The sequence below is a fragment of the Xenopus laevis genome, chromosome 4S (genome assembly GCF_017654675.1).
Source record: "Xenopus laevis strain J_2021 chromosome 4S, Xenopus_laevis_v10.1, whole genome shotgun sequence".
NCBI lineage: Eukaryota > Metazoa > Chordata > Amphibia > Anura > Pipidae > Xenopus > Xenopus laevis.
The window spans coordinates 34756518-34781319 of record NC_054378.1 but is presented as its reverse complement, the minus strand read 5'-3'; the positions used below and the strand labels follow the sequence as shown (position 1 = coordinate 34781319).

The 24802-nt window shown below is 36.4% G+C and overlaps 1 protein-coding gene across 1 annotated transcript in view; it reads right to left on the bottom strand.

Annotated features, from left to right (window-relative positions):
* Positions 1–24802, bottom strand: part of maf.S (v-maf avian musculoaponeurotic fibrosarcoma oncogene homolog S homeolog) — a 47183-nt gene that overhangs the window by 7375 nt on the left and 15006 nt on the right. Inside the window, exon 2 of the mRNA XM_041561133.1 lies at positions 22881–22940. Within this exon, the coding sequence (XP_041417067.1) occupies positions 22907–22940 (34 nt within the window). The 3' untranslated portion in view covers positions 22881–22906. The remainder of the gene's footprint in view (positions 1–22880; positions 22941–24802) is intronic.

Below are 24802 nucleotides of genomic sequence, written 5' to 3'. Positions count from 1 at the left end.
CAGCTTATGTTGGCCCTTAGGAGTACCCGATCTATCCAATACAGGATCAGGGGCAAGGTTGAAATCTCCACCCAAGATCAAGGACCCATGTTTCAAAGAGATTATTTTATGCAATACCTTTCTAAGAAATGAAAGTTGAGAGGAATTTTGGGAGTAGATATTGACCAAAGTATAAGGTTTCCGATTAATGTAGCAATTCAACACAATACAATGACCATTAGGGTCCACATGGTGACTCTCATATGTGTAAGTTAAGGAAGTGCTTATCATTATTGCAACACCTGCTCTTTTCGTAGATGCTGGGGCAGAATAGAATATAATATACAACTTGTTTTTCGGAACACATGTGGTAGAAGGAGTAAAGTGTGTCTCCTGAACAAACACAATATCAGCCCGCTGCTGTTTGGCTTCATACAATAAAGAAGATCTATTATAAGGGCTGTTCAGACCCTTAGCATTAACGGTTAAAACATTAAACACCATCATAAATATAATGTCGGTTGCATAAAGTCACACATAGAGAGTCACCATCGAACCCAGTTAGCATAACACCACAGAGCATATACAAATTCCTAAGGAACGCATACCCAAGAAGAAGGGGGGAAAGGAGAAGAGAGAAAACAATAATATAAACATACAGAAAAGAAAAAAAATTATAATTATAAAGGTGGATACTTCCACTGAACCGTGGGGCCTACCGCCAGCAAATGGCCCACAGGGTAAAGTCTGTATCGTAGGGTTAACCAAGCAAACAGTAACTTATTCCAATATACTTAACACAGCTCCCGGGAGATATGATGAAAACAGTAATGTCTGTTCGGGCAAAAAATAGAACTTGCAGTAAATGGATCTAAGACCAGAAACAGAACTTCAGCCCTCTTTTCCTACAGGCGGCAGCTGAGGTATCGGCTTTAAACCCCAAGTGCGGAGTTGTGTACACCCTTGCGCTGGAGTCTGGATGGTGGTAGTAGCTCCGTCTTTCATGATCACCAGTCGCAAAGGAAAACCCCACCTGTAGGGGATATTGTGCTGCCGGAGTATGGAAGTCGTTTCTTGAAATTCCCTCCTGGCTTGTAGAGTCATTGGAGACAAATCGGTGAACAACTCTATGTCCTTATATCTCTCAGGCCTGGATTCGGAATTCCTAGCCGCTTTTAGCAGGAGATCCTTTACGTGAAAAAAATGCAATCTGGCAACCGTATCCCTGGGTGCGGATTGGGGTGCATTCTTAGGTTTATACAGTCGGTGGATCCGATCAATAAGTAGAAAGTTACCTTCCACTTCAGGTAACATAGTACGCAGGAAGTCCATAAAGAACTCTTGTAACTGAGCGGGTAATATCTGTTCAGGGACGCCTCTGATTCGCACATTATTGCGTCTGGATCTGTCTTCCATATCCATTAACTTGCGCTTAATGTCAACAATGGCCTCCTCCGATTTATGTGTCTCATCCACCAAACTATTGTGCGCACTCACCATTTCCTCCATCTTGTCCTCCAAGTGGCCCGTTCTATTTCCCAAGGCAGTGAGTTCGGACTTGAGCTCCTTGAGCATGTTTTTAAAGTCCATTTGCAGGTCTGCCCGAAAGGTAGAGAGCATATCTTTAATATGCTGTTCAGCGGGAGAGGATCGGAGTGGTGTGGAGGGAATAAGCTTCTCTGCGCCTGGAGAGCTGTGCTGCGACGCTGATTCCTCAGAGTGCGTTTCAGCGCCATCTTGGATGGGATCCAGCTCCGGCTTTTTATTGTAGAAAGAGGTGAGTTTAAGCGGAGATTGCTTTTTTTTCACCCTACCCATAGCAGAAGTCGTTCCGGAGGCACTGGTAGTAGACTGAGACTCTGGCCACTGCTAATAGCAAGCCCGAAGAGGCTAGTAGAAAGATTGTCCCGGGAGACGATGTGAAAGTGCTGCTACTGCATCGCGTGCTTAGGCCACCATAACTTTTTTTTTTAAAGGAATGACAATATAATGTACTGTTGGCTGCAGCATCAAACCCGCTACCCCCATAGGCTGCTCCGCAAGCCCCATGGTCCCCCCCTGCCACAGCTACAACCCCCTAACCTCCTTCCTCCACCGCCAGCGGTACCTTCTCTTCATGCGCTGGGAATGGGGCAGGGGGAGATTCCATGGAATCCATGTTGTAAATGTCTAGATAGGCCCTTCTACTACAGAGCCTTCTAATAAATAAGATTTAGAACACTTTATGTGCTGAGCTTTATATACGCTTTCTATAGGTTCTAGTGAACTAGAATATATATATATATATATATATATATATATATATATATATATTTATATATATATATATATATATATATATACGTACGTATTCGTCTGGGTGGCACACTGTGTCACATCGATTACCCGGGTGCACGGTAAAAAATTCATACACTGTTCAAATGACCAGCAACTCCAGGGATTTCAGTGAAAAAAGTTTTGTATTTAGATAAGTGCAGTTACAGCCAACGTGACGTTTCGGTCCTCTCAGGGACCTTTCTCAAGGCAACTCCACCCTACACCCATAGGGGTATAAGTAGCCTATAGTGATAGATCAATTAAGGAAATTACATCATCAGAAAGTGACATGTGCTATGTAATCATAAAATCACCAATTACAATATCTAAAAGAAGTAAAAAATTACTTTAACATGTCAAAGTGCTAATCGTGATAAATAGATAAATAGAGCAGTGTTATAAAATGTGGTAGCAGTTACCTAAAAGATTATAATTCATTGTAAAAAAGTGTTACAGATAATTTAGAATATCGTGCTATATCTTACAAAATATGTAGAATACCCAAAGATATCATTCCCACTATGTATCTATTTGTTTGTCAGGGGCTAAGTCACTATCCATTACACAATATTTTAAATTCCCAAATAGCAACAATCTAAAATAAAACCAGATATAGGAATAAGGATAAGTTTAGCCAAGTTTAACTAATAGATACATAGTGGGAATGATATCTTTGGGTATTCTACATATTTTGTAAGATATAGCACGATATTCTAAATTATCTGTAACACTTTTTTACAATGAATTATAATCTTTTAGGTAACTGCTACCACATTTTATAACACTGCTCTATTTATCTATTTATCACGATTAGCACTTTGACATGTTAAAGTAATTTTTTACTTCTTTTAGATATTGTAATTGGTGATTTTATGATTACATAGCACATGTCACTTTCTGATGATGTAATTTCCTTAATTGATCTATCACTATAGGCTACTTATACCCCTATGGGTGGAGGGTGGAGTTGCCTTGAGAAAGGTCCCTGAGTGGACCGAAACGTCACGTTGGCTGTAACTGCACTTATCTAAATACAAAACTTTTTTCACTGAAATCCCTGGAGTTGCTGGTCATTTGAACAGTGTATATATATATATATATATCGGTTCCAATGAGTATCCGCACTCTGATGCACTCCAATGGAGTTTTCTTCTGCTGGGGTGCACGGTTAAAATGTATATATTCAAATTCTGCGAAGAACCAGCACTCCCATATGTAAAAAGTAGTTTTTTTATTTCTGTTGCATTCCAACGTTTCGGTCCCTGTTGGGACCTTTCTCAAGGTCCTTGAGAAAGGTCCCAACAGGGACCGAAACGTTGGAATGCAACAGAAATAAAAAAACTACTTTTTACATATGGGAGTGCTGGTTCTTCGCAGAATTTGTATATATATATATATATATATATATATATATATATATATATATATATATATATATATATATATATATATATATATATATATAATATTGGGACAGGAGTGACTACATTTCTTGCTTCTGCTTTGATACTACTTCCATTACTGCTGCTACCACTACTACCAATACCACAGAAAATAAAAAATGTTAATTCTGGAGGGGGTGGTTGCCACAGAAATTAATGGACACCTGATTTTGATAAGTCCATAACAGGGAGAGAAAATTCACAAACATCAGTGTTCAGTGCTGGGAAACAAGCAAGGAGAACTTTGCAGTCCACCATTACATGTGGTACAACAAGAAAGAAAAATAGTTAAAAATAGTGATATCAAGTAGCATTTTATTTTGGGCATTGCTTTATTTAAAGTACTGCAGATGAAAGGGGGTGATGCTTGTCCTGTGGACCCTTGATAAATGGCTCTTTATTAAAATGGCTTTTATGTGCGCACTACCTACTGTGAAATGCAAAGATTTCATAAGTCAGCAAAGATCTGAATAACTATATATAGAAAATGTCACGTCTAATGTCCTTATACAGGTGACAGACTTCCAAGGTCACAGTCCCATTGTGCAGTAAGGTATACATTATCTCTGCAAATACACAAGTATTTCAATTGCTGGAGAGACAAACTGCTAGGGAAAATGACAGAAGACATGGAAAAATAAATAACACCAATGCTGCTGTAGACAGACAGACAAACTGGTGGGGATATATCCTGCTGGATACTAATGGGAAAATGGTAAGACATAACAATAGAGATATATATCACAGGGCATTCAGATCCTGGGGAGTCACAGGCATTCTGTTATTAAGAAGTTATAAACAGGTCCGGACAGAGAATTAAAATAGGCCCTGGCATTTCAGGTACATAGAGGCCCAAACAGCCCCCATCAGCCCACCAAATACTAACTTTCTATGGGACCTTATAGCAGCCCCTCAGGCATTTGCCAGAACCCACAGATTTCCAGTCCGGGCCTGGTTATAAACAGAGAGAGCTGGGCAGAGGAGGAGAATGACAGAGAGATGTTGGGAAGAGGTGTTATGTACAGGTGGTGGATGACCAGAAGCATGGTGTAGCTACATGGGTGCAGTTGTTGATCTTGTTATTTGGTGTATGAGAGAGACATTTCATGGTTTTGTTTTCAGTGGCTGAGGCACAGCATAGGATTAAAGGGTAATTATAAACTCAGAGGCTGTGAATCACCCACAATCAAAAGGAGAAGGACTTCAAATCGTAGAATACAATCAAACAAGGCGAGTCTACGGTAGTGAGGAACTGGTCCCAGAGAACACTGACAGGCAGACTATCATGATTTCCTTTAAGAATATAGAATCAGTCAGTGTAAACAAAAAGATTTATATTTATTTCTTTTGCAACTTTTTTACATAAATCCAAATAAGTACAAGACATATGTATTTGAATAATTTTAAGGTGCATGTACATCTGATCCCTTTTTTTAAAAATTGCCTTGGGTCCTAATGCATGTTCCAGGAATAATCACACATATGAAACTGGTAATGTCATCATTCTGGTTTGTTTATATTGCAGTTAATTTTTTCAGATAAATTATTCATTTTTCTCTATGTATAGCCTTGTACAATGATCTATCTCTTTATTAGCTAATTTTAGAACTGTATTTTCTAGCAGCTAAAACAAAGTACAGCAAAAGTACAGGAAGTCATAACTCCAAGGTCCATTCAAGTCTTAAGAGGTTAATTCTTTGCTTGGTATCAGTATCAAGGTCAGAGAAAATAGGATGGATTTCGCTAAAGGCCCAGGCTAGACCAATCCTCACCCAAGGGGAAGCTGATACCCTCTGGGTTAGCTGAGATCATAGCAGCATAGCTTGTAAACACAGTAAGTAGCTATATTTTCCAAAACTGCTTCCTTAACCTCTCATTTAGTATCTATCCTATTCCAATGCTGGTCCCTTTGCTGACGTACTTCACACTATAACTCAGTCTACGAATGACCTCACCAGAATAGCATCACACACTTGGTTCCAAGTGTACTTTAGTGAGGCTTGTACAGCTACCAACATGAACAGGACATCAAGTACATGATATGAAATCCAGACGCTAAGTACAACTGTAACATACTCACAAGTCACAAACATTTCTGAAGCAGTTTTCTCTCATGGAACAATGTTCAGTAGAGCTTTTTAAGAAATGTTAGCACAGGAAAAACATACCTTAATGTTCAGGGATGTGGATTGTACTGTACTGTGTACTGTAATGTTAAAGATAACTTGTAGTGGGGCATATTTACATATTATGACACAAAAGAATATACTACATGATATATATTAAAATATATGAAGGAGATTCAGCAAAACAATTATAGTTTATATAAACAAGCTACTTGCTTTGAATGGCTGCCCCATGGCTACACAGCAGCTTGTTTATATAAACTATAGTAGTTAGCATTAAAGGAACAGTAACACCAAAAAATTAAACACTTTCAAAATGTTATGTGTTTTAAAGATAATATATAATAAAAGATAATAATGTGTTGCCCTGCACTGTTAATATTGGAGTGTTTGCTTCAGAAAAACAACTATAGTTTACATAAACAAGCTGCTGTGTAGCCATGGGGGGCAGCCATTCAAGCACAGGACCCATAGTAGAAAACAGATACGTTTTGAAGAATCACATTGTATACTACAGAGCTTATCTGTTATCTGCTGTGTATCCTGTGGCCTTTCTCCCTTTTCATCTTTGAATGGTGGTCCCCATGGCTACACAGCAGCTTGTTTACTAAACTATAATAGAGTTTCTGAAGCAAACACACCAGGTTTACCAGTACAAACAACAGTACAGTATGTTTTCATTACTTTAGGACACTTTAATTTTTTGGTGTTACTATTCCTTTAATTAGTCTACTGCAAGGTAAGAAAATGAAAGCAAATATCTGCTTGGTATGAGGTACAATACTGAGCTCGGTGTTAGTAAATGAACCCTGGTCACTGCAGTAATAAATGATGTGAATGGAAAAGCATTGCTTGATTCTGTATGTTGATTATTAAAACAGTTTTTTTATGAAGCATTAGATCTATGCCATAACAGGTGTTCTCCATTGAGCTCTAGCTGTACTGTAATGTCCCATTGTTATATTTCCATAAAAACTGGTACTGGCACAATAGGCGGCTGGCCTTCTTAACTAATACGGCAAATGCCCATTTTGATGCTACAACATTAAATGGTAAGTATTTAATGATGATCCCAGATGGGCTAATTCAACGAACTTGTGAGTTCCTCTGTTTGACAGCTTTATTAAATTGCCTTCATGTTCCTATTTAATGAATTGTTTTGTAAATTATGAAGAAACTTCAATTTATTATTCATTTTCAGTATGTTCAAAAGTTATTTCGGTGCACACAGCAAATTCAATGATTTACAAAGTATAACATATAAGAGTTATAATTCCTGGTCAGCTTTCTCTTAGATTAGCATATGCCCTTAATGAGAAAAGGCTGAGTTTAAATTCAGTGCCAGTGGGTTCTTCTCCTTATCCTAAGAATCAGAATATACAGGCAAGCCTGAGAGACCAGTAATTGCAGAGGTTCTCCACACTAAAACCATATCAATATAATCATATATGATGTTACAAAGTGCTGGTAGCAACTTGCTATCAAGTCTATCAAGATCAACGCCTCATATGATGTACAATAATACATCAAAATATATATAATTCAATATAAAATATTTTCAGATTTAATGCCAGATTTGCCCACAGGTAGAATACATTTGTAAGAGCAGAAGTAATTGAGGTTGAACATAAACATACATCAAGTTCAACATTTTTGTCCCAATGAAACCTGCCTAAAAAGGAATCTTAAAGCATTTTCCATGAAGCCATTCTTTCTGTTTTAAGGATCTACTGGTAAATAAAGCATCAGAGAATTAATGGTATAGTCCCCTTATATATTTATTTATACATACTAATCATTCCCCAACACTTCTTCTCCACGGTAATCAATCCCAACTCGGCCAGCCATTCTTCATAAGTGAAAAATTCCTTAGATAATTAAAAAAATAGCCAGATGATTATGACCCAAAACACCAAAGGAGCCTTCACAGTTTTCTTTCTGCTACTCTTACTAGTCACATTTTATATTGTGTTTTACTTCCAGTAGCCTTACAATGTTGTTATTTTAGTACAACCTCTTCATTATAATCTTTAACTTACTACTCTGACTGTAAAAAAAATATTTTAATGTCTGCTATTGGATCAGGGCTGGACCAACATTTGATTTCAGGAATTGCTACTGCAAAAATTCAGGGGAAGTTGCTATTGTCAAAATAATTTTATCCTCAGTCTGCTTGTAAACTCTGCTACAGTTATAGGGTGCTATAAGCCTGCATAGAGGCAAGCACACCAACATTTCAATGGGGAAATAACATCCTTTCCCTTACAATCTTTTTATTCAAAACTATTCAACGGGACCACTGCACTATTGCTTCCACATGAAAACTATGGCATTGCATTGAACATCAAAACAAGTTAACATAAACAGGCTCTTGCCTGTTCAGCTTGGTAGGTAGATAACATGTCACGTGCTAAATGCAGGTTCTTTAATAGATGGTAAAAGAGCAGACATAATGGGCAAAACCTGTTATTTTAAGTAAGCTTTTACACATAGAGGAAAAATTAGAAAATGTAAACACAATACCAGAAACAAAAGTAAACAAAATAATACGGTGAAAATGCCAGGCTTATTTATATAGCCATTTCTATATGAATTGCTTTAAAATTATTTTACTCACTGCAAAAATTCTCATTGCATCTTTTTATGTTTATAAGCATCAATGTCTCCCTTCTGTAATAAACTGTTATGCACAGTGCACCCCAACTAAGGCATGATGGGAGTTACCATTTCTTTTAGCTACCAAAGCATACATCTTGGCAATACAATGTATGACTGAGTTGCTTGAGAAAATGTGGGCGAAAATCAGTTATTTCATGAGTGCTTAGATAAAATCAGTCTACAATAGATTTTTAGTAACAATCATAAAGCAGGTTTCGCAAAACAATTAAAGCACCCATAATATGTTTGTTGTCCTGCTTTAAGTAAATTCTCAGCAATACAAATTATAAGTAGTCATATGCTGTGCTCTGTGAAAAGTTATACCCTTGTGCTTCAACCTCAGAAGCCGGCCATAAAAAACAGCAGCTGAAAATGATCTTAGGAATAAAAATATACATCATAAAAACTCTTCATTCAAAACTAATTGTGAAGCATTTGCTGTCTTTTATTAAATTAGAACGAGAAGATGAAATAAATATTTTATACCTTCAGCTGCAAAGTGGGAGAATGCCGTGTGTTTGGAATTTTAGTGCCCTCTGAGTGTTGCAATTTATTTGCAGCGAGTGGGAAATAGACAGCGTGCATAAAATTCAGCAGATTCCCGCTAGTAAAATTATTTATCAAGTTAACAAGGGAGGGACCCTTCCAGTGACAACAGGCCACAGAGAAAAAGACATGCCTTTATATTTTACCTTTGGGTTAGTGAGCCAGTAAAAATGCCAACTAACAAGCACTTCACATAAACATGTCTTTGTAAATGAGCTGTATTGTATTGAGGAGAAGCACACAGAATTCCGACATCTCCCCACCCACCGTCCAAATACACATGGTCATTAACTGATGGCCCATGACTGGCACTGTTCTTATAAACATGCCGCTCAATGCATTGTTGTGTTTCTATAAATGCATCGGCGTTCAGTGTTCTGTTAAAGCCTTTTCACTACCAGACAGAGGAGTAACCAATTGTGTACCAGTATCAGTTTTTAGCAGTTTCCCAGCTTATGTGCACTCAAACCAGCTTTCCAGAACATACAGTTTCTGAGCTATCACTAATATTTACTTCCCATCACCCTCAGCAAGCCAGCAGAAAATGATTGTTAGAATGTTTCAGCTTAACAACTCACAGTTTTGATTTCCGTGGGAGTAGTGTGTTGTTGACCCCGTTGGTTCCTTGGTACAGAATATTAACTTCTCTACCATCCAGATCTTAAGATCTCACTAACTATATCCCAGAAGGCTCCACATAATTAGACACACTCTAAACAAATAATTACTTGGCGAGACGCGTGGCACTTCTGCTTGCTGGGTCCTTTAGACAGCAGGCAAGCGTCGCTGAAAAGATATGCACAGAAGTGGCTATAAGCAATTGTCACAGTAAATACTTATTTGTGTGATTTGCTGCATTTTATTTTCAGCAATTTCCCTTACCATTTAGTTACCACTGGCCTCCTGCAATAATATTAGACTGAATTTTGCATTATGTATATAGATGAAAGCATGTTGCCTGCGCTCCTTCACCAAAGTAGCAAGCAATAACCCCATGTATAGTATGGGGTTTTTCCGGATAATGGAACTTTCCATAATTTGGATCTTCATACCTCAAGTCTACTAGAAAATTATTTACATTAACATTAAATAAACCCAATAGGCTGGTTTTGTTTCCAATGAGGATTCATTATACCTTAGTTTGGATTAAGTACAAGGTATTGTTTTTCTATTACAGAGATAATGGAAATCATTTTTAAAAATTTGGATTATTTGGATAAAATAGAGCATTTCCGTAATTCGGAGCTTTCTGGATAACGGGTTTCTGTTTAAAGTATCCCATACCTGTACTGCATCTGCTATTGATGTGCTTTATAGACAATGGCTCTTAGGGATGCACTGAATCCACTATTTTACATGCGGCCGAAAGATTCAGGCGAATACCGAACCAAAACCTGAATTCTAATTTGCATATGCAAATTTGTGGTGAGAAGGGGAAAACATTTGTTACTTCCTTGTTTTGTGACAAAAAGTCATGTGCTTTCCCTCCCCGCCCCTAATTTGCATATGCTGCTGAAAAAGGCCGAATCCTGGCCAATTCCCAAACCGAATCCAGGATTTGGTGCATCCCTAATGGCTCTGCACATAACCTAAATGTGATCTGTCATAGGACATAAAGAACACTGCATGGCCCAAAACAGAATTAAAATATTTGCCAGCGGCAAAAAATTTTGGATGCGCATCGGAAAAATCTCTCGCGTCAAAACCATCAACATCATCAATATGTTTTCTTACTGCAAACAACTTTGCGAGCGTTAGCGACCATGTTTGCTCCATTTTTGACTGATTAAAAACTTCAACGACTTTCTTTGCAAAGTTTGCGGCCAAATTTTGCAAATGTTTGCAATGTATGTAATAACTTTTTGCAATCGCGATCCATTTTTTGCGACAAAATATTTAACTAAACTCCAGAGAAGGTTTTAAAGGTTTGCACTGCGCAATTAAGGTTTGCAATGCAATAAAAGCCTAATGAAGAATATTACATTGAGACAGACTAATTTTTATTCGCAAAGTTTTGCTATATGTCCAAGTTGCAGATTTATATGGTGGGGACCATGAGATGAGTTCAGCTTGTGACAAACCCTGCAACACAAAAACAGTTAATAACAGAATTATGAGGAGAAGCTGAAATTACAAACAGAGGGGACTATGGAACCCTAGGCCCAAGTGCAAAATGTATTAAACCCTCAACAATCACAGCTTCTTAATTCCAAACTCTCTATGAGCCCATGTTCCTTAACCTCTTTACATGAGATTGTGATATACCCCTATACATTGGATAAAGGTCATTGTGTTTGTGTCCATGGGAGCCCAGTTAGGTCAAAGTGACAAAATGTTCTTACAACCTTCACATTCCCTGTCGTTACATCCCTGCCAACAACATACAGTAAAGGAAAAAAAGTCACAAATCTATGTAAAGTTATTGATATATAAAGTATCATTTTTAACTTGTCAGCACTATATTTTGACTCATCACAGACAGGTGGAAAATCCCAGCTTCCTCTTTGGCAATATACACATTTTCACCTTGTTCGCTGTTTCTTAGCATGTGGATTCGGATCAATTTGGGGCTTGCATTTAAGCAATAACAAACTTCGTAAAAGCTGCAATCATACAGGTCTGAATGAGAAGGTATACAGCGATAACAAAAGGGTAAGAGAGAAATTATTACTGGAATCCAAAGGGTAAAGGATAATTTCCCCAAACAACATTTATTATTCTAGACAGCACAGTGGCTTCATAACAGCAAGCAGTTTTATTTTAGAGCATCAGCTGGACCATGTTCAGCAGTCACATAGGAATCATTAAGACATAAATGTACCAGTGCTGGGGTGACAAGCAGATTATTTCAGTTGAACCCGATTACTGAATGCTGGCAAACATGATATATTGTATTGTTGTTCTGAATACTTGTGACAGCAGTCCACAAAGTCATGCAGATAATCACCGGCATCAGGCACCCAAAACCTAAGGCTGTCACCGGACAAGGGCCAATTAAACACTCAGAAAAAAAGTTTGTTGGGAGACACAGGAGCCCCCCATAAGTCCAAAAATAGTGACTGTTTATGGCATCTTACAACTTGCAGTTGCCAGTCTGGGACTGGAGAGACAGATAGATAAGCTCCTTGTTTAGACAAAATCATATGAATATTCATATTCATTACTATGAATATGAATCAAAAACAAATTGATCATGTCCTTTGTCAAGAAGATCAGCTAGTGGCATTAATAAGTCATAAACTTTCACAGCACCTACCTACAGTATGTGCCTTACTCATTGACATCAACTTGATACATTTTTGTTGACCTCCCTCAACACAGCTGGCTTGTTGAGATACAAATGTTGTTAACCCTATCTACCATTGCATACTTTACATTTACTATTTTTTTTTAAACATCAAATCAACTTAATTGGTTTGAAAATATATTTTCTTATCTGCTATTTTTATTTTTTAAGTGTCATAATATATTACCAAGTTATGCTGCAAAATGGGAAAGAGAATTAAATACTTTTTTAGACTTTTTAAAAATAATGTAGGAACTTTTTCAGCAACTAGGATGAAAAAATCAGGTTATACGCTTATGTCAGGGTGGTATGATACTACAAATTTGTTGCATAAAATGTATGGTACATCAGGTATGTGCTGAAAGAGAGAAACTGACTTGAAACCATTAAACATTTTTGGAATTATGTTCAAAATATTTTAATGGAAACTGGCACATTTAAAACAATACTGGAGGCTGCAGCCATAACATCACTCTATGCGGCAAATTCACTAACCTCCGAAAAATCGCCAGCGACGGCTTCGCTCACAGCGCAACATTTCACCAGGCGTAGATTCGCCAGGACAACGCTAATTCACTAAAATCCATAGATTAGTGGAGAGAGAGTATGACCCACAAGTTGCACCTTCCCACTGTGTCAGTCTGAAATCACATCATAAAATAAAACTTAACTTTTACTTTTAGTCATTTAAAATAATAAACCAAAGAATGATGGATAAAATAAAGATTAGGAGCGAAAAGCTGTTCTGACTTGAGGTCATCAGTTTATAAACGCTATACAGAGAATAGGATTATAGCTGGGTTAATAATCGCAATTGATATAATCACTACTAAGTCAATTTGTGGTTGCGTTGTGTGGTAGGGTGAGGTCAGTGGTGTATGCGCTTTTATTGTAACACCGCTGCTCGTTCACTAAAATCCAAAGTTGCGTCCAGGGCGACGAACGCTGGCGAAGTTGTGCTAGCGTTGCCTAATTTGCACATAGTGGGAAGTTAAAGTTCAATGGACGTATATGTCGCAGCAAATACATTACACTACACAAGCCTGGGAAACCTTAATAAAATAAAATTGTTATAATGCCCTACCCATGAGCCCAGTGTATAGTTTATGTGCTATATGTTAGCAAATGTAGGGGGGGAAGCCAGTTACCCAAAACAAAAATTACACTCTTTTACAGCCTATCACCCTGAAAAAAAGAAAAGACGCTAGCGTTTTTTGCGACTTAGAAAAATGTTCAAATATTAGGAACTCCTATCTAATCTATTGCACTACGCCTGGTCTGAGGTGGCGAAGGCAAGTCTGGCGCAAGAGGTAACGTTCAGTAAAATCCACATCTTTGTGAATTTTCGTAGTTACGTCCATTCACCAGAGCACAAATTGCCTGGCATTACGCTAGCGAAGTTCCAAAATGACGTCACGCTGGCACATTTTCGCCAGCGTTAGTCACTTTGCCCTTTAGTAAATTTGCCCCTATGACACAGAATTCAGATGTAATTGTTGATGCATTGACAACAAAAATTAATAACAGCAGCCAGATATATGATTCCATGTAAGTAGAAATTAAAGGATCCTATTAGCACAATAAAATGGTATAATTCTGTAGAAAGCACCGACCCATTTAAATATATGGAGATCTTGGTCTACTCTGTGTGCCTGATAGTATAAATATTTCCTACTCTAGGGTAATGGCAATTACTATACAACATCTTTCTACAACAATGTACTGATATATAAATATATATATTTAAAGAATGAAAGTATGTTGATTTATTTTCTCTCTGTTTCTTATTACTAATATTATTGATAGTGAGCTGGAATTGTACAGCTATATTTATTTGTATTTTCATAACTTGTTTTGTCCCTATTCCCCCTTCCTTCTTGTCTCAGTACAAAACAGGACAAATTCAATAATTGGTAAAAAAAAAAAAGTGTCAAAATAATCAAAAAATGTCTAAAAAGCATTCTATATGGATGCATACAGAGCCCTTTTATCTGCACTTGAAGAAAGAATTGTCCTATTTTTAAACACCTTTACTCTTTATATAGATTGTCTCGTCTAGTACAAGGCCCTTCTATATCTGAACACTTGTTTACGAAAGCTAGAGTCACTCGAAGATGAGGCCACTGGAATTGTATTATTATTGTATGTAACTGTATTGTTTGGGGGCAGGGGAAGCATTAAAAATAAAGTTGCTAGATCCTCTGAAAATAAACTAGAAAGTGTAATTATTTTTCTTTAACTGATCTACAATGTTACTAATATCCAATTTCATTTCTAGCTAAAATGTGCATCTTGTGTCTTTGAATCTCCTCTTCTCTGTCAATCTCTACCTGCTCTTGCTCTTAATCTTTTATTTTTTGGGAAAGCATGAACACAACATACAATTCTCGCTATTAGATGATGGCTCCCACAGGCCCTCCCCACATTCACTGCCTTAAATTTTACAGCGTATCTTCTCTGTACTTAAATGTACACATACATTATTTTCCATGCTGTTGATTTGCTTAAAGTGATACTGACACTAAAAATATCTACATGAAAAAAATTACAAGAAAAGTTACCTTGTCATGTTGATAATTTTTCTCTGATAGTTCTGCTTTTGTAAGTAATAGTTACTTAAAGTTCCTAAACCTGACTGTTTTGCCAAACTGACTGTCCCTTCTCAACCTGTCAGTTATAGTTTCTAATGCAAACAGACTACTGCTGCACAGATATGGCAGCCCCCTCATAGGGAAAAAAGGGGGTAAGAAAGGCAATGAAAAAGCACCAGGCAGTTACTTTTATGGCAAAATTATAAATAGTATTCAAAGATAATGTTATGATAGCTATTAAAAAAGTTTATTTTCTGGTGTCAGTATCTCTTAAAATATTAGTCAGAACTGACAATTTCACATCACTCTTACGCTATGGGCCATATTTTCTCTTATTATTGTTGTTGAGGAATTATATTGATACCTTTAATATCACGTTACCTGTTGCTGACTGCAAATCCTTTCCATGGGAAAACAGTACAACATCCCCTAGGGGAAAGCTGAGACAATACTGATGTATGAAATTGAACAGCTTTTTATCCAATCAGCAGAGAGAAACCGACCAAAGTACAAATAACTGATGTTTTATAAGTTTGCCTACAATTATTTTTTAGCATGATGGAGACCATATCTGCCTAACTGGAGGCTCATGGGCCAGATGTGGTTCTTAAAATATGGTTTGTATAACCTCAGCATGCCCAAGGGCTCCACACATGTGTCTGGAGGACAACATCATTTTAGTACAATCTGGCCACTGAAGAGGGTATATTGTGTATGTAGCCCACTATATGGCAAAAGTCAGACACAAAAATTTAGAAAATTACATTGTACAATAATCCTGACTTTGTCTCCAGCTATTTTTTTATTGGCCCATATCTTTTTTTTTTAGTTTTTTTTTTCCTTTCAAACTTCAGGGTGGAATATTAACTTCTATCTGGTTGCTAGGCATGTTGTCCCTAGCTACCATGCATTAGTTTAACCCTTGTTAAGTGATTGTTGGCACTTTGATTTAGCAGCACACTGTTTTAACAGTGTTGTAGATTGTACAATCCCTAGTACTAAAAGTCAAGTGGATTTAATTGTCATTTCAGCCATATACAGAAATACAGTACATAGTAGAAATGAAATAACTTTCCTCCAGAACCCATGGTGCTATACATAAGACTATACTGGGTACATCAACTGTGGGTTATTGAGGTGAACAACCCTAGCAGGTACACAGTCCCACTGGGCAATGTGGATATACAAGGTAGACATACATTTATGTAAAGTATTTCAGAGGTTTTTTTTTGGTTCCTTATGAATGTATTCAGTTCAGTCCTTGGGAGTTTAGATGCCTGATGGCTTGTGGAAATAAACTGTTGTGCATTCTGGAAGTCAGCGCCGGAAAACTGCGATATCTTTTCCCGGATGGCAGGAGGGTAAAGTGATCGTGTGCAGGGTGGGTGCTATCCCTGTACAAAGGGTTAACTATAACAATAACAGATGAACATAAGCAACAAAATACAAATTAAATCTAAATTCAAAATAACATTTTTTTCTGGCTGCTGGTTACTGCCCAGCAACATGATAGAATTGTACATAGCACACAATATGATCCAAAAATTTAAAAAAAAAAAGCAGCTTATGAAGTTGATTCATTTTGTCTGCAGTAAAAATGAAACTTCTTCTTTAATAGTTTCCATGGTGAGCCGTGCAGCTCCCTAAAAAATGTGCTTGCAAATGGCTGCATTGTCCCAGCGAGAGCACCTTCTAGCTGTGCAGTTATGTGCCTGCCTCTCCAGAGGTTCCACAGCTGTTTAAGACTACAGCCACTCTCACTCACCTCAGCAACTGCAGCTACTGTCTCCATCTACAGTACATTGGAAGAGGTTAATCCATTTATTTTTAGCTGGTGACTAGACTTCATTTAAACCCTACATGAAAAAAAAATGTTTGCATAATACAGAATTTACAGCTAAATTAAATGTACTGCAAATGTTAAATAAACAAATGCTAGCCTATGTAATTTTATCTACCTAAAAGCTATCTCGGCTGCATGCTAGCAAGTCCATTTTTCATATCTTATTACTGACAGCAGGAATGAGAATGTGGAAAGTGCAGGGAACTTGCCACACGTCATGTTCTGATCTGTCCAGAGAAGTCATATCGTACTGTCCGTATACCACCACATTAATTTCTCTTTCTCTTTTTTAAAGCAGCACATACGTCTTAATTAAAGAGATATAGCATAATCTGGTTCATGCTGGAAAACAGATAATCAAGGCTTATCTGTTTAAAACATTTAAGAGCACCTTAATATCCAGTTTAATAAACAGAGGTAAATGCAAGAATATTCAAATCAGACGGCATGGTTTATATTAAAATCTGCTTTGGTGTCATCTATTGATAAATTACAATTAGGTCCCAATATTATTATAAACGACCAGGGGCGTAACTACAGGTTAGTAGGCCCCACAGCAAATTCACTTTTGGGCCCCCAATATTTCCAGAAGTTGACCTTTTTACCAATATATGTTGAAATAGCTCAGTATTTAGGGCCTCTTGGGCCCCCTATACCTCCTGGACTCACTGCAGCCGCAGGGTCTGCATCCTCTGTAGTTACGTCCCTGTAAAAGACACAATGTGCTAAATTATCTCATGCACCTGTCTGTGATAATCACAATGCAGATGCTACAGCAAACATACTGTACTTCTCCCTGAACATGTATTAATTCACATTTTGGAATAAAATCCATTCTTACTTTGTAGAATATTTGAAGTCCAGCACCACAAATGTTGTAAAATAAAATGTAATTTACTTACTTGCTGGTAAAAATGTAACTTACGTTATTAATAGGGAAAAAAAACATAGGAAGACCTGTATTATGTTTCCAGAAAAGGTGGCAACCATATACTTGAAACACATAAGGGTGAAATAATATTTTTGTATTGTCAAGGTAAGTGATTGCAAGCAAATCTGCATGAGTTTCACGTAGGCAGCAAAGAAAGGTAGAACTTATTTTTCAGAAGAATAGGACTGTCACCTCAATGGTATTTTACTGACCTGATCAGTAAAAAGTTTGCTTCATGCTAATGTTATTAATAAGGAAAAAACATAGGAAGGTATGTATTATTTTTCCAGAAAAGGTGACAGCTATATTTTTGAGACACAATGATTGATGAAATCTATATTTTTGTATTGTCAAGTATACCCTGAATGGCAAGTGATTGTAACAAAGCAAGCAGTAAATAAAGGTAGCACCTATTTTATACGAGAAGCTATTTACCCTAAGACAGTGCTGTAATACAAGGTAGGGGGATCTCTTATCTGGAAATCCAAGCTCTGAATTATGCAAGACCTTCTCCCGCAGAGTCTATGGCACTGAACATCTGAATCCTGTCCCCACGTTTCTACACATGCCCCATCTATGTGGCCTTCCCATGGTGCATTCTGTGTGTTAGCTGGGCTATTATACATTTATATATATATATATATATATATATATATATATATATATATATATATATATATATATATATATATATATATATATATATATATATATATACATATATAATGTATAATAGCCCAGCTAACACACATAATCAGTGGAGTGATGCAACACAATATAACTGGTGGGTATTTTCTGTATATCTGTTTATTCCCATTTATTCGTCTTATCTTTGTTACAGTTAAAAACCATGCAGGGATTATATAACCTCACTGAACAGTCTTTTTTTTTTTACTACTCCTAACTGTTATTAGCCTGCATTTCCTGAAAGAGTTTATTTGACCAAATATATGTAAAAAATCTCATTTATCCCTGAGGAAGCGTTTCGTCTCAATTTTCAGTTTTTATTAAATGCTTAGTCAAGTACCGGAACAGCAGTTCAAAATCACTTACAGCCAGTTGTACTGGCAGCAGAAAATACATTTTTCAAAAGAACAATGTTAACGAAATAAGAAAAAACCTTTTCCCACACATTTATTAAAGCAGAAGCAAACAGCAGTCACTGAGGGCTAAGGGAGCTCAGATCATTTAACAACATAATATACATTTACCTTTGTAAGATAATCTTACTTTTGTAAGATAATAACAAAGGTAAATTAATCAGCACACAATACACATCAGTCCTAGTTTGAGGATTGTACTGGAAATTACTATATATCATGGAGTACTTGATCTCATCATCATATTGATCGTTCTGGCGTTTTGACCTACAAATCCTAAATATAAGCTTATGTTATTCCAAATATTATTTCAAAACATACTAATTCACTTATCTTAAAGGGAAAGTTGACTGGAACAAGGATTGGTCATTTCTTTTTTGCAGTTACAAGAGGTGCAGTACTTATAGCCTTACAGTCACATCAATTAATGGATTGTGCCAGCAGTCACTTCATTTATATGTGCTGCAATGGAACTGTGACACAGGTCATGATTTGTTGCAGTAGACAAACAACAGAAGAACTTTACTCACAAAAATAGTAGCAATTTTCCTTTAAGCTCAGACACATTTAGATATTTTTTCTATCTCAGTTTGCCACTTTTCCACATTGGCACTACCTGTGCTGAAAGATGTAAGGGGCACTTTTGCACCGGCTATGTAAACCATCTGTTTGTACTGATGCATTTCACACACTGGTATTCTCATTGGCACAATAACCGCTGCTGACAACTGCGCGTATTTATCAGTTTCAGTACAAGCAAGTATAAGAACTGATGTACAAAGCACTGAAGGCCTTTATTTCACTTACAAATATGGCCAGCAGAGCTCTGGAGTCATTAATGCTGTTCTTTTGCCTGATCTCCTGGTTTGTAAATTAATTTCTGAGAGCAATGGTAAACTGCTGGATCTCTTAGCACTTGAAACATCATAATGTGCATAACTGACATTAATACGTCTGTGCATACACCCACACATACGTTTTAAGACAGGCTAACAGCCAACACAGTTCGGGTATGCCAAGTATATCATGCAGAACACAAAACCCTAAACTGCATCACTACGTATATGCGTATGCTAAATTTAGGGACATGTCCATGTAAGCACGCATAAAAAACACATGCACAGATATGCCTGGTAAAAATGGCTCATACATGAGTTAGTACTGCAAATTTGTACAATGATTGATTCAAGTATGCAAAATATGTACAGAACATTAAGAGATTCCTTAAACAGACAAAGCAACTACATAACTCTCTAATGCACATAAAGTAGATGAATTTCAAGACAAAGGTTGATTTCTTAAAAAATAGCAGTTTCCTGCAGTTGTCCTTCCCTTGCACAAACTCCCCATCTGACCAGAGGTCTCCCCTGCCTCTCCCACATCTGTCAATCATCCCTTGCTGATGAAATTTGATTTCACTCCCAACAGTAACTTTAGACTGAATATTTCCATAGAGGCTGGAGAAGCAAATCCTTACTTTTACTGATCATTAACCCTTCATAGGCAGCTATTCTTAACCAAAAAAAAAGGAAAGTGGCAGCCCACTTAACCCCTTTTGCTGCCAGTGCTGGTTTTAATGTCTCACTTTGCCTATATTTAATTAAACATGGATGGCTGCCAAGTTTGCACAGAGAGAGAGAGAGAATATGCAGTGGAATCTCACCAGTTTCAAGACTTTTTCTTGGCAATATATTCTAATTGAAGCCCTAATTAAAAAGGACTGTTTAACTGTACTTATTATTAAATTTACATTTTCATAACGGTTCCTTTCCTATTAATGAACCCAGATGCAGTAAAAGGCACTCTTCCCTTCAGCTGGCATGCCTACACTGCTGTACCATTCCCACTGAGGGCCATATTTATACAAGGGTGAAAAATATTTTATTTTTTTTGTACACCAAAATGCTCATTTGTCATACTTACAATTGAATTAATGTCATAAAACGAGATATTGCTAATATATCAGCTAACCAGGGAATTTATTAAAGTGTGTTTTGTTTAATTTGCATCAGACTTATACTGAAAATTATGCCATTATTTAACACCACTTCAGACCTGGCATAAACTTTTATAATGCATAGGAATTGCATAAGAAAATTACACAGATGTATAAGTTTATAAGTATTTATAATTGCTGTAATTATGCTGTAATTGTGGATAATATAAGGGTGCTGATGCTTGCTTTATACTTATGTAACTATCAGGAGATGTGCATTTCCAGTGGTGTTCCCAACTGTCACAGACATAAAGAGCTAGCTATCTTTTTCTCTTATCTTTGACTGTAACTGTGGAAAATCCATGGGTCATTGTGCTTATTTAATCAGTGTAAATATTGGGATTAGGAAGGGAACTCTCTGAGACCCTCTACAAATGGGGCCTGCAGGGAGGCTTATTGCCCTGCCTATGAGAAGAAAAGGGCAAAGGAAGACCAAAGAAAAGGGCAAAGGAAGACCAAATCAATGGCCCATACTAAGCTATTTAAACTAGCTATTTAAATCTATTTATTACTTTAATATCCCTGATAATGGAATTGATTGCTCTGTCAAAGATAAAGGGATGCATGTGCAAACATCAAAATACAATCATTCTAAAGAATTTAAGAAAAGAAGACGATACCTTAAATCTATTACCTTTTTTCCATAAAAACACCACCACCTACACATATGCAGATTGCTCCAGTTTTGGCACCATGACAATTAAGAAAACCATTGCAATAAGAATGAAATATTGCACTGGAGACAAAAGAGGCAATGAATGGACCAATTGCTACTGTATAAGCTGAAAATTGAATGCAATGGGCAAAACTTTTTAGGAACATATACAATTTATATAAAAAAATACAAAATCTCTGGCAACTCATATTAAACTAACAAGCAAGCTACAAGAAAATATGCAAAGAATAGTGTTGAGAGGATATATACATATTTATTAAGAAGATATTTTTTATTTTAACTACAGTAGTTAGTGTTGGAAAATGGCTTTTTAAAATATTTTAGTGGAATTTGCAGAGGGTAATGTAATCATTCTATGATCTGAACCCCTCTTTTTAATTAAAATCCCATTAGTTTCTAAATGAAGGGGCAGATTTATAGAAGTTTAGCACTTTTCTGACAGTCCAGAAAGGGTTAACAAACTAACACATTTATCAAAGCAGATCACATTCATTTTCAGAGAGTGTCTGTACTGAGTGGCAGGTCAGCAGCTGCAAATTTGCAGTGGAAAAGAACAGGCAAAGAGCTGAGAATCCAAGAGTATTCATCTCCCTTTGCTAAACATGCCCCACCATATAGAGAGTTATGGGTTAAACATTCTGCTGTAGACCTTTGCTTGTATTGAAACTGTTTTGAAAGTTTATTTATATATGAGTCAACCAGCTTCCACCACAATTAGCATTATATAAGTCTTATTTAACGTAATCCCCTATAAAACATGGTGAATGTTTTTGTTCTGGTCTATATTATTATGAGGAAATACACTCAGTATGCGCTCAATTTGAACTCCATAATGAGTATGAAAAAAGTTACCCACAAAATTGCACTACATATCATTGTAATAATTAGCAAGTAATAATAAGAATTATTGTTATATATAAGGATAACAATAATTATGATTATCATCTTGCTTCTTAAAAAAGAAAGTCACAATGAAGACATTAAAACGTCTTCATAAGTTAGAACTATTTTCAAATGATGTCCCATAATAAAAGAGCATTATGAGTAAGGATGTACGGTATATGAGTGAAATGTATTATAAACCTCCCCCACCCACTATGGCCTGCTATTATTTTATCCCCACTTTAAACTTTAGCTTGAATATAAAAATAAGGCATGTTACAATAATATAAGACTTCTAGAATTTAGTTTACTCAAGGATTGTACAGGTATCACCTTTCCAACAGACAAGAAAATTGTTCAGTACTTGTGCAATCATTAGCCTTTTCACCCTATTTTCAGTATGTGTTTTAGAGCATTCAATAGCTATTTGTAAAGATACATGTACCGTGTGCCCTTTTTTCTTCACTTCTCCTTTTTTACAGCCTCGGAATGCGAAGAGAAGACATACCTTTGAACTTCAGCCATCAATGATTTTCACATCACCGATGTGGAGGATTCCCGTGTGTACCTGGGCGAGCATATATATCAAAAGAAACAAGAAGTCATGAATATTCACCAGATAATACAGAGAGAATTCACACTTGCATCTCCTAAATACACTGATTGTATCTAGTCTTGGATAATAAAACATTAATGCAAACATCGTACATGCAGAATTTCATCTGAAAGTTATCTGATTCGGTGCTTAAAGGGAAATGAACATATAAAAATAAAAGGAGGTTTTGTGCATTGGAATAAATATGTTCAAAGGTGCGTCCCTTATAAAATAATTTATTTATTGCGCGCTCATTTAAAATCAATTTTAAGCATGGCCTGTAGTGAAATTCATTACAAAACAGCCGGGATATGTTTGGGAAATATTGTAATAGGTACTGTAAGTCAGCGCAATAAGAGTATATAGATCAGATCAAAGTAATACAAAATGAAGGGTATCTAAATCATCAATAAGCTTCAGATCATGATTCAAACTGCATTAATTAAAGGGCAGTAACATGACATTTTAAGAGAATCCCGATATAAAATATACCTAATTCCTGGTCGGACAAAATACAGTACAAAATATTATTCACATGTGGCCGGTGTACATTGGAGATTTATAATAATTTAGGGGATCAAAGTATATTTAGGAAGCAGACTGAATAACAAGACGGTTGGCATATTTGTCTATCATGGTAACTGGGGACCTAACGTTATTTTAATCTGAAGAAGAATCATTAAGGCTTCTTTGCAACCAATACACCGATAAGTAACATGAAATATGAGTGTTCCAGGCAAATATTTACATACGCTAAATAACAGTGAATATTTGAATGTTTATTAAGCATTTTGATAACACTGTCCCATTAACATGACAAAGCAATAATTCTATATGAGTAGAAACATGACATCCTAGTTATCTATAACTGGGAAATATATTGATAATGACTATGACATGCAGATATTCTCTTTTTTCTATTAACATTGGATACTCCGATATCAGCTTTATTATCCAGAAACCCATTATCCAGGTTGCTTTAAATTACAGGAAGGACACTTCCCATCGACTCCAATCAAATCAAATAATTCTACCTAATTTCCTTTCTTATTTCCTTTTACTCTGTACTTCATCCCAACTAAACTACCGGTACATGGATCCATATTGGTGGCAAAATAACTGTGTTGGGTTTATTTAATGGTTAAATGATTTTTAGAAGACAAAGGATATGTAAAGTCTATATAACTGGGGGGGTGCCAAAATTTTAGGAACCCTACAGTGAAATAGACGTTTTTCCTTGGGCCAATTGTTCTCTCACAGGAAAACTTCACTGGCCAATGAAAAAACACTCTAAGGGGGTTATTTAATAAAATTCTAATTTTTATCATTATTTTACTAAAACAACTTTAACCAAACTCCCATCCACAATTTTACCTTATTTATCAATAAATTAACTCCAAAAAAATTTGGTGCGGGAAAAGAAAATTGTAAAAAAAAATGTGAATCTTAGATTTTGATGCCCAAAACTAAAATTTTTTTGATTATCACCCCAAAACCAAGTATTATTTGGATTATTGTACGAACCTAGTACAAATCATGATATCTTCCAATAGTTTTTTTTCCCCATGAAAAAATCGTGTTTTCCCTTTTAAAACTCTGAAAAAATCAGACTTTAGTAAATAACCCCCTAAATGTTGCACTGTCATCTCCTTACCATAAGACCTTAATTGCGCTGGCGATAACACATGCACAGTACAGTAAATCTTGATGGGTTTACTCTATTGCACATGTACAAACAGGAATTTGCCCAAGGGATGCAAGGGATGCCTGGTAAACAGCAGAAAGGTAAGTAAAATGCCACTGCGGCGCATCGACCTGGGAAAAAAACTTCCATT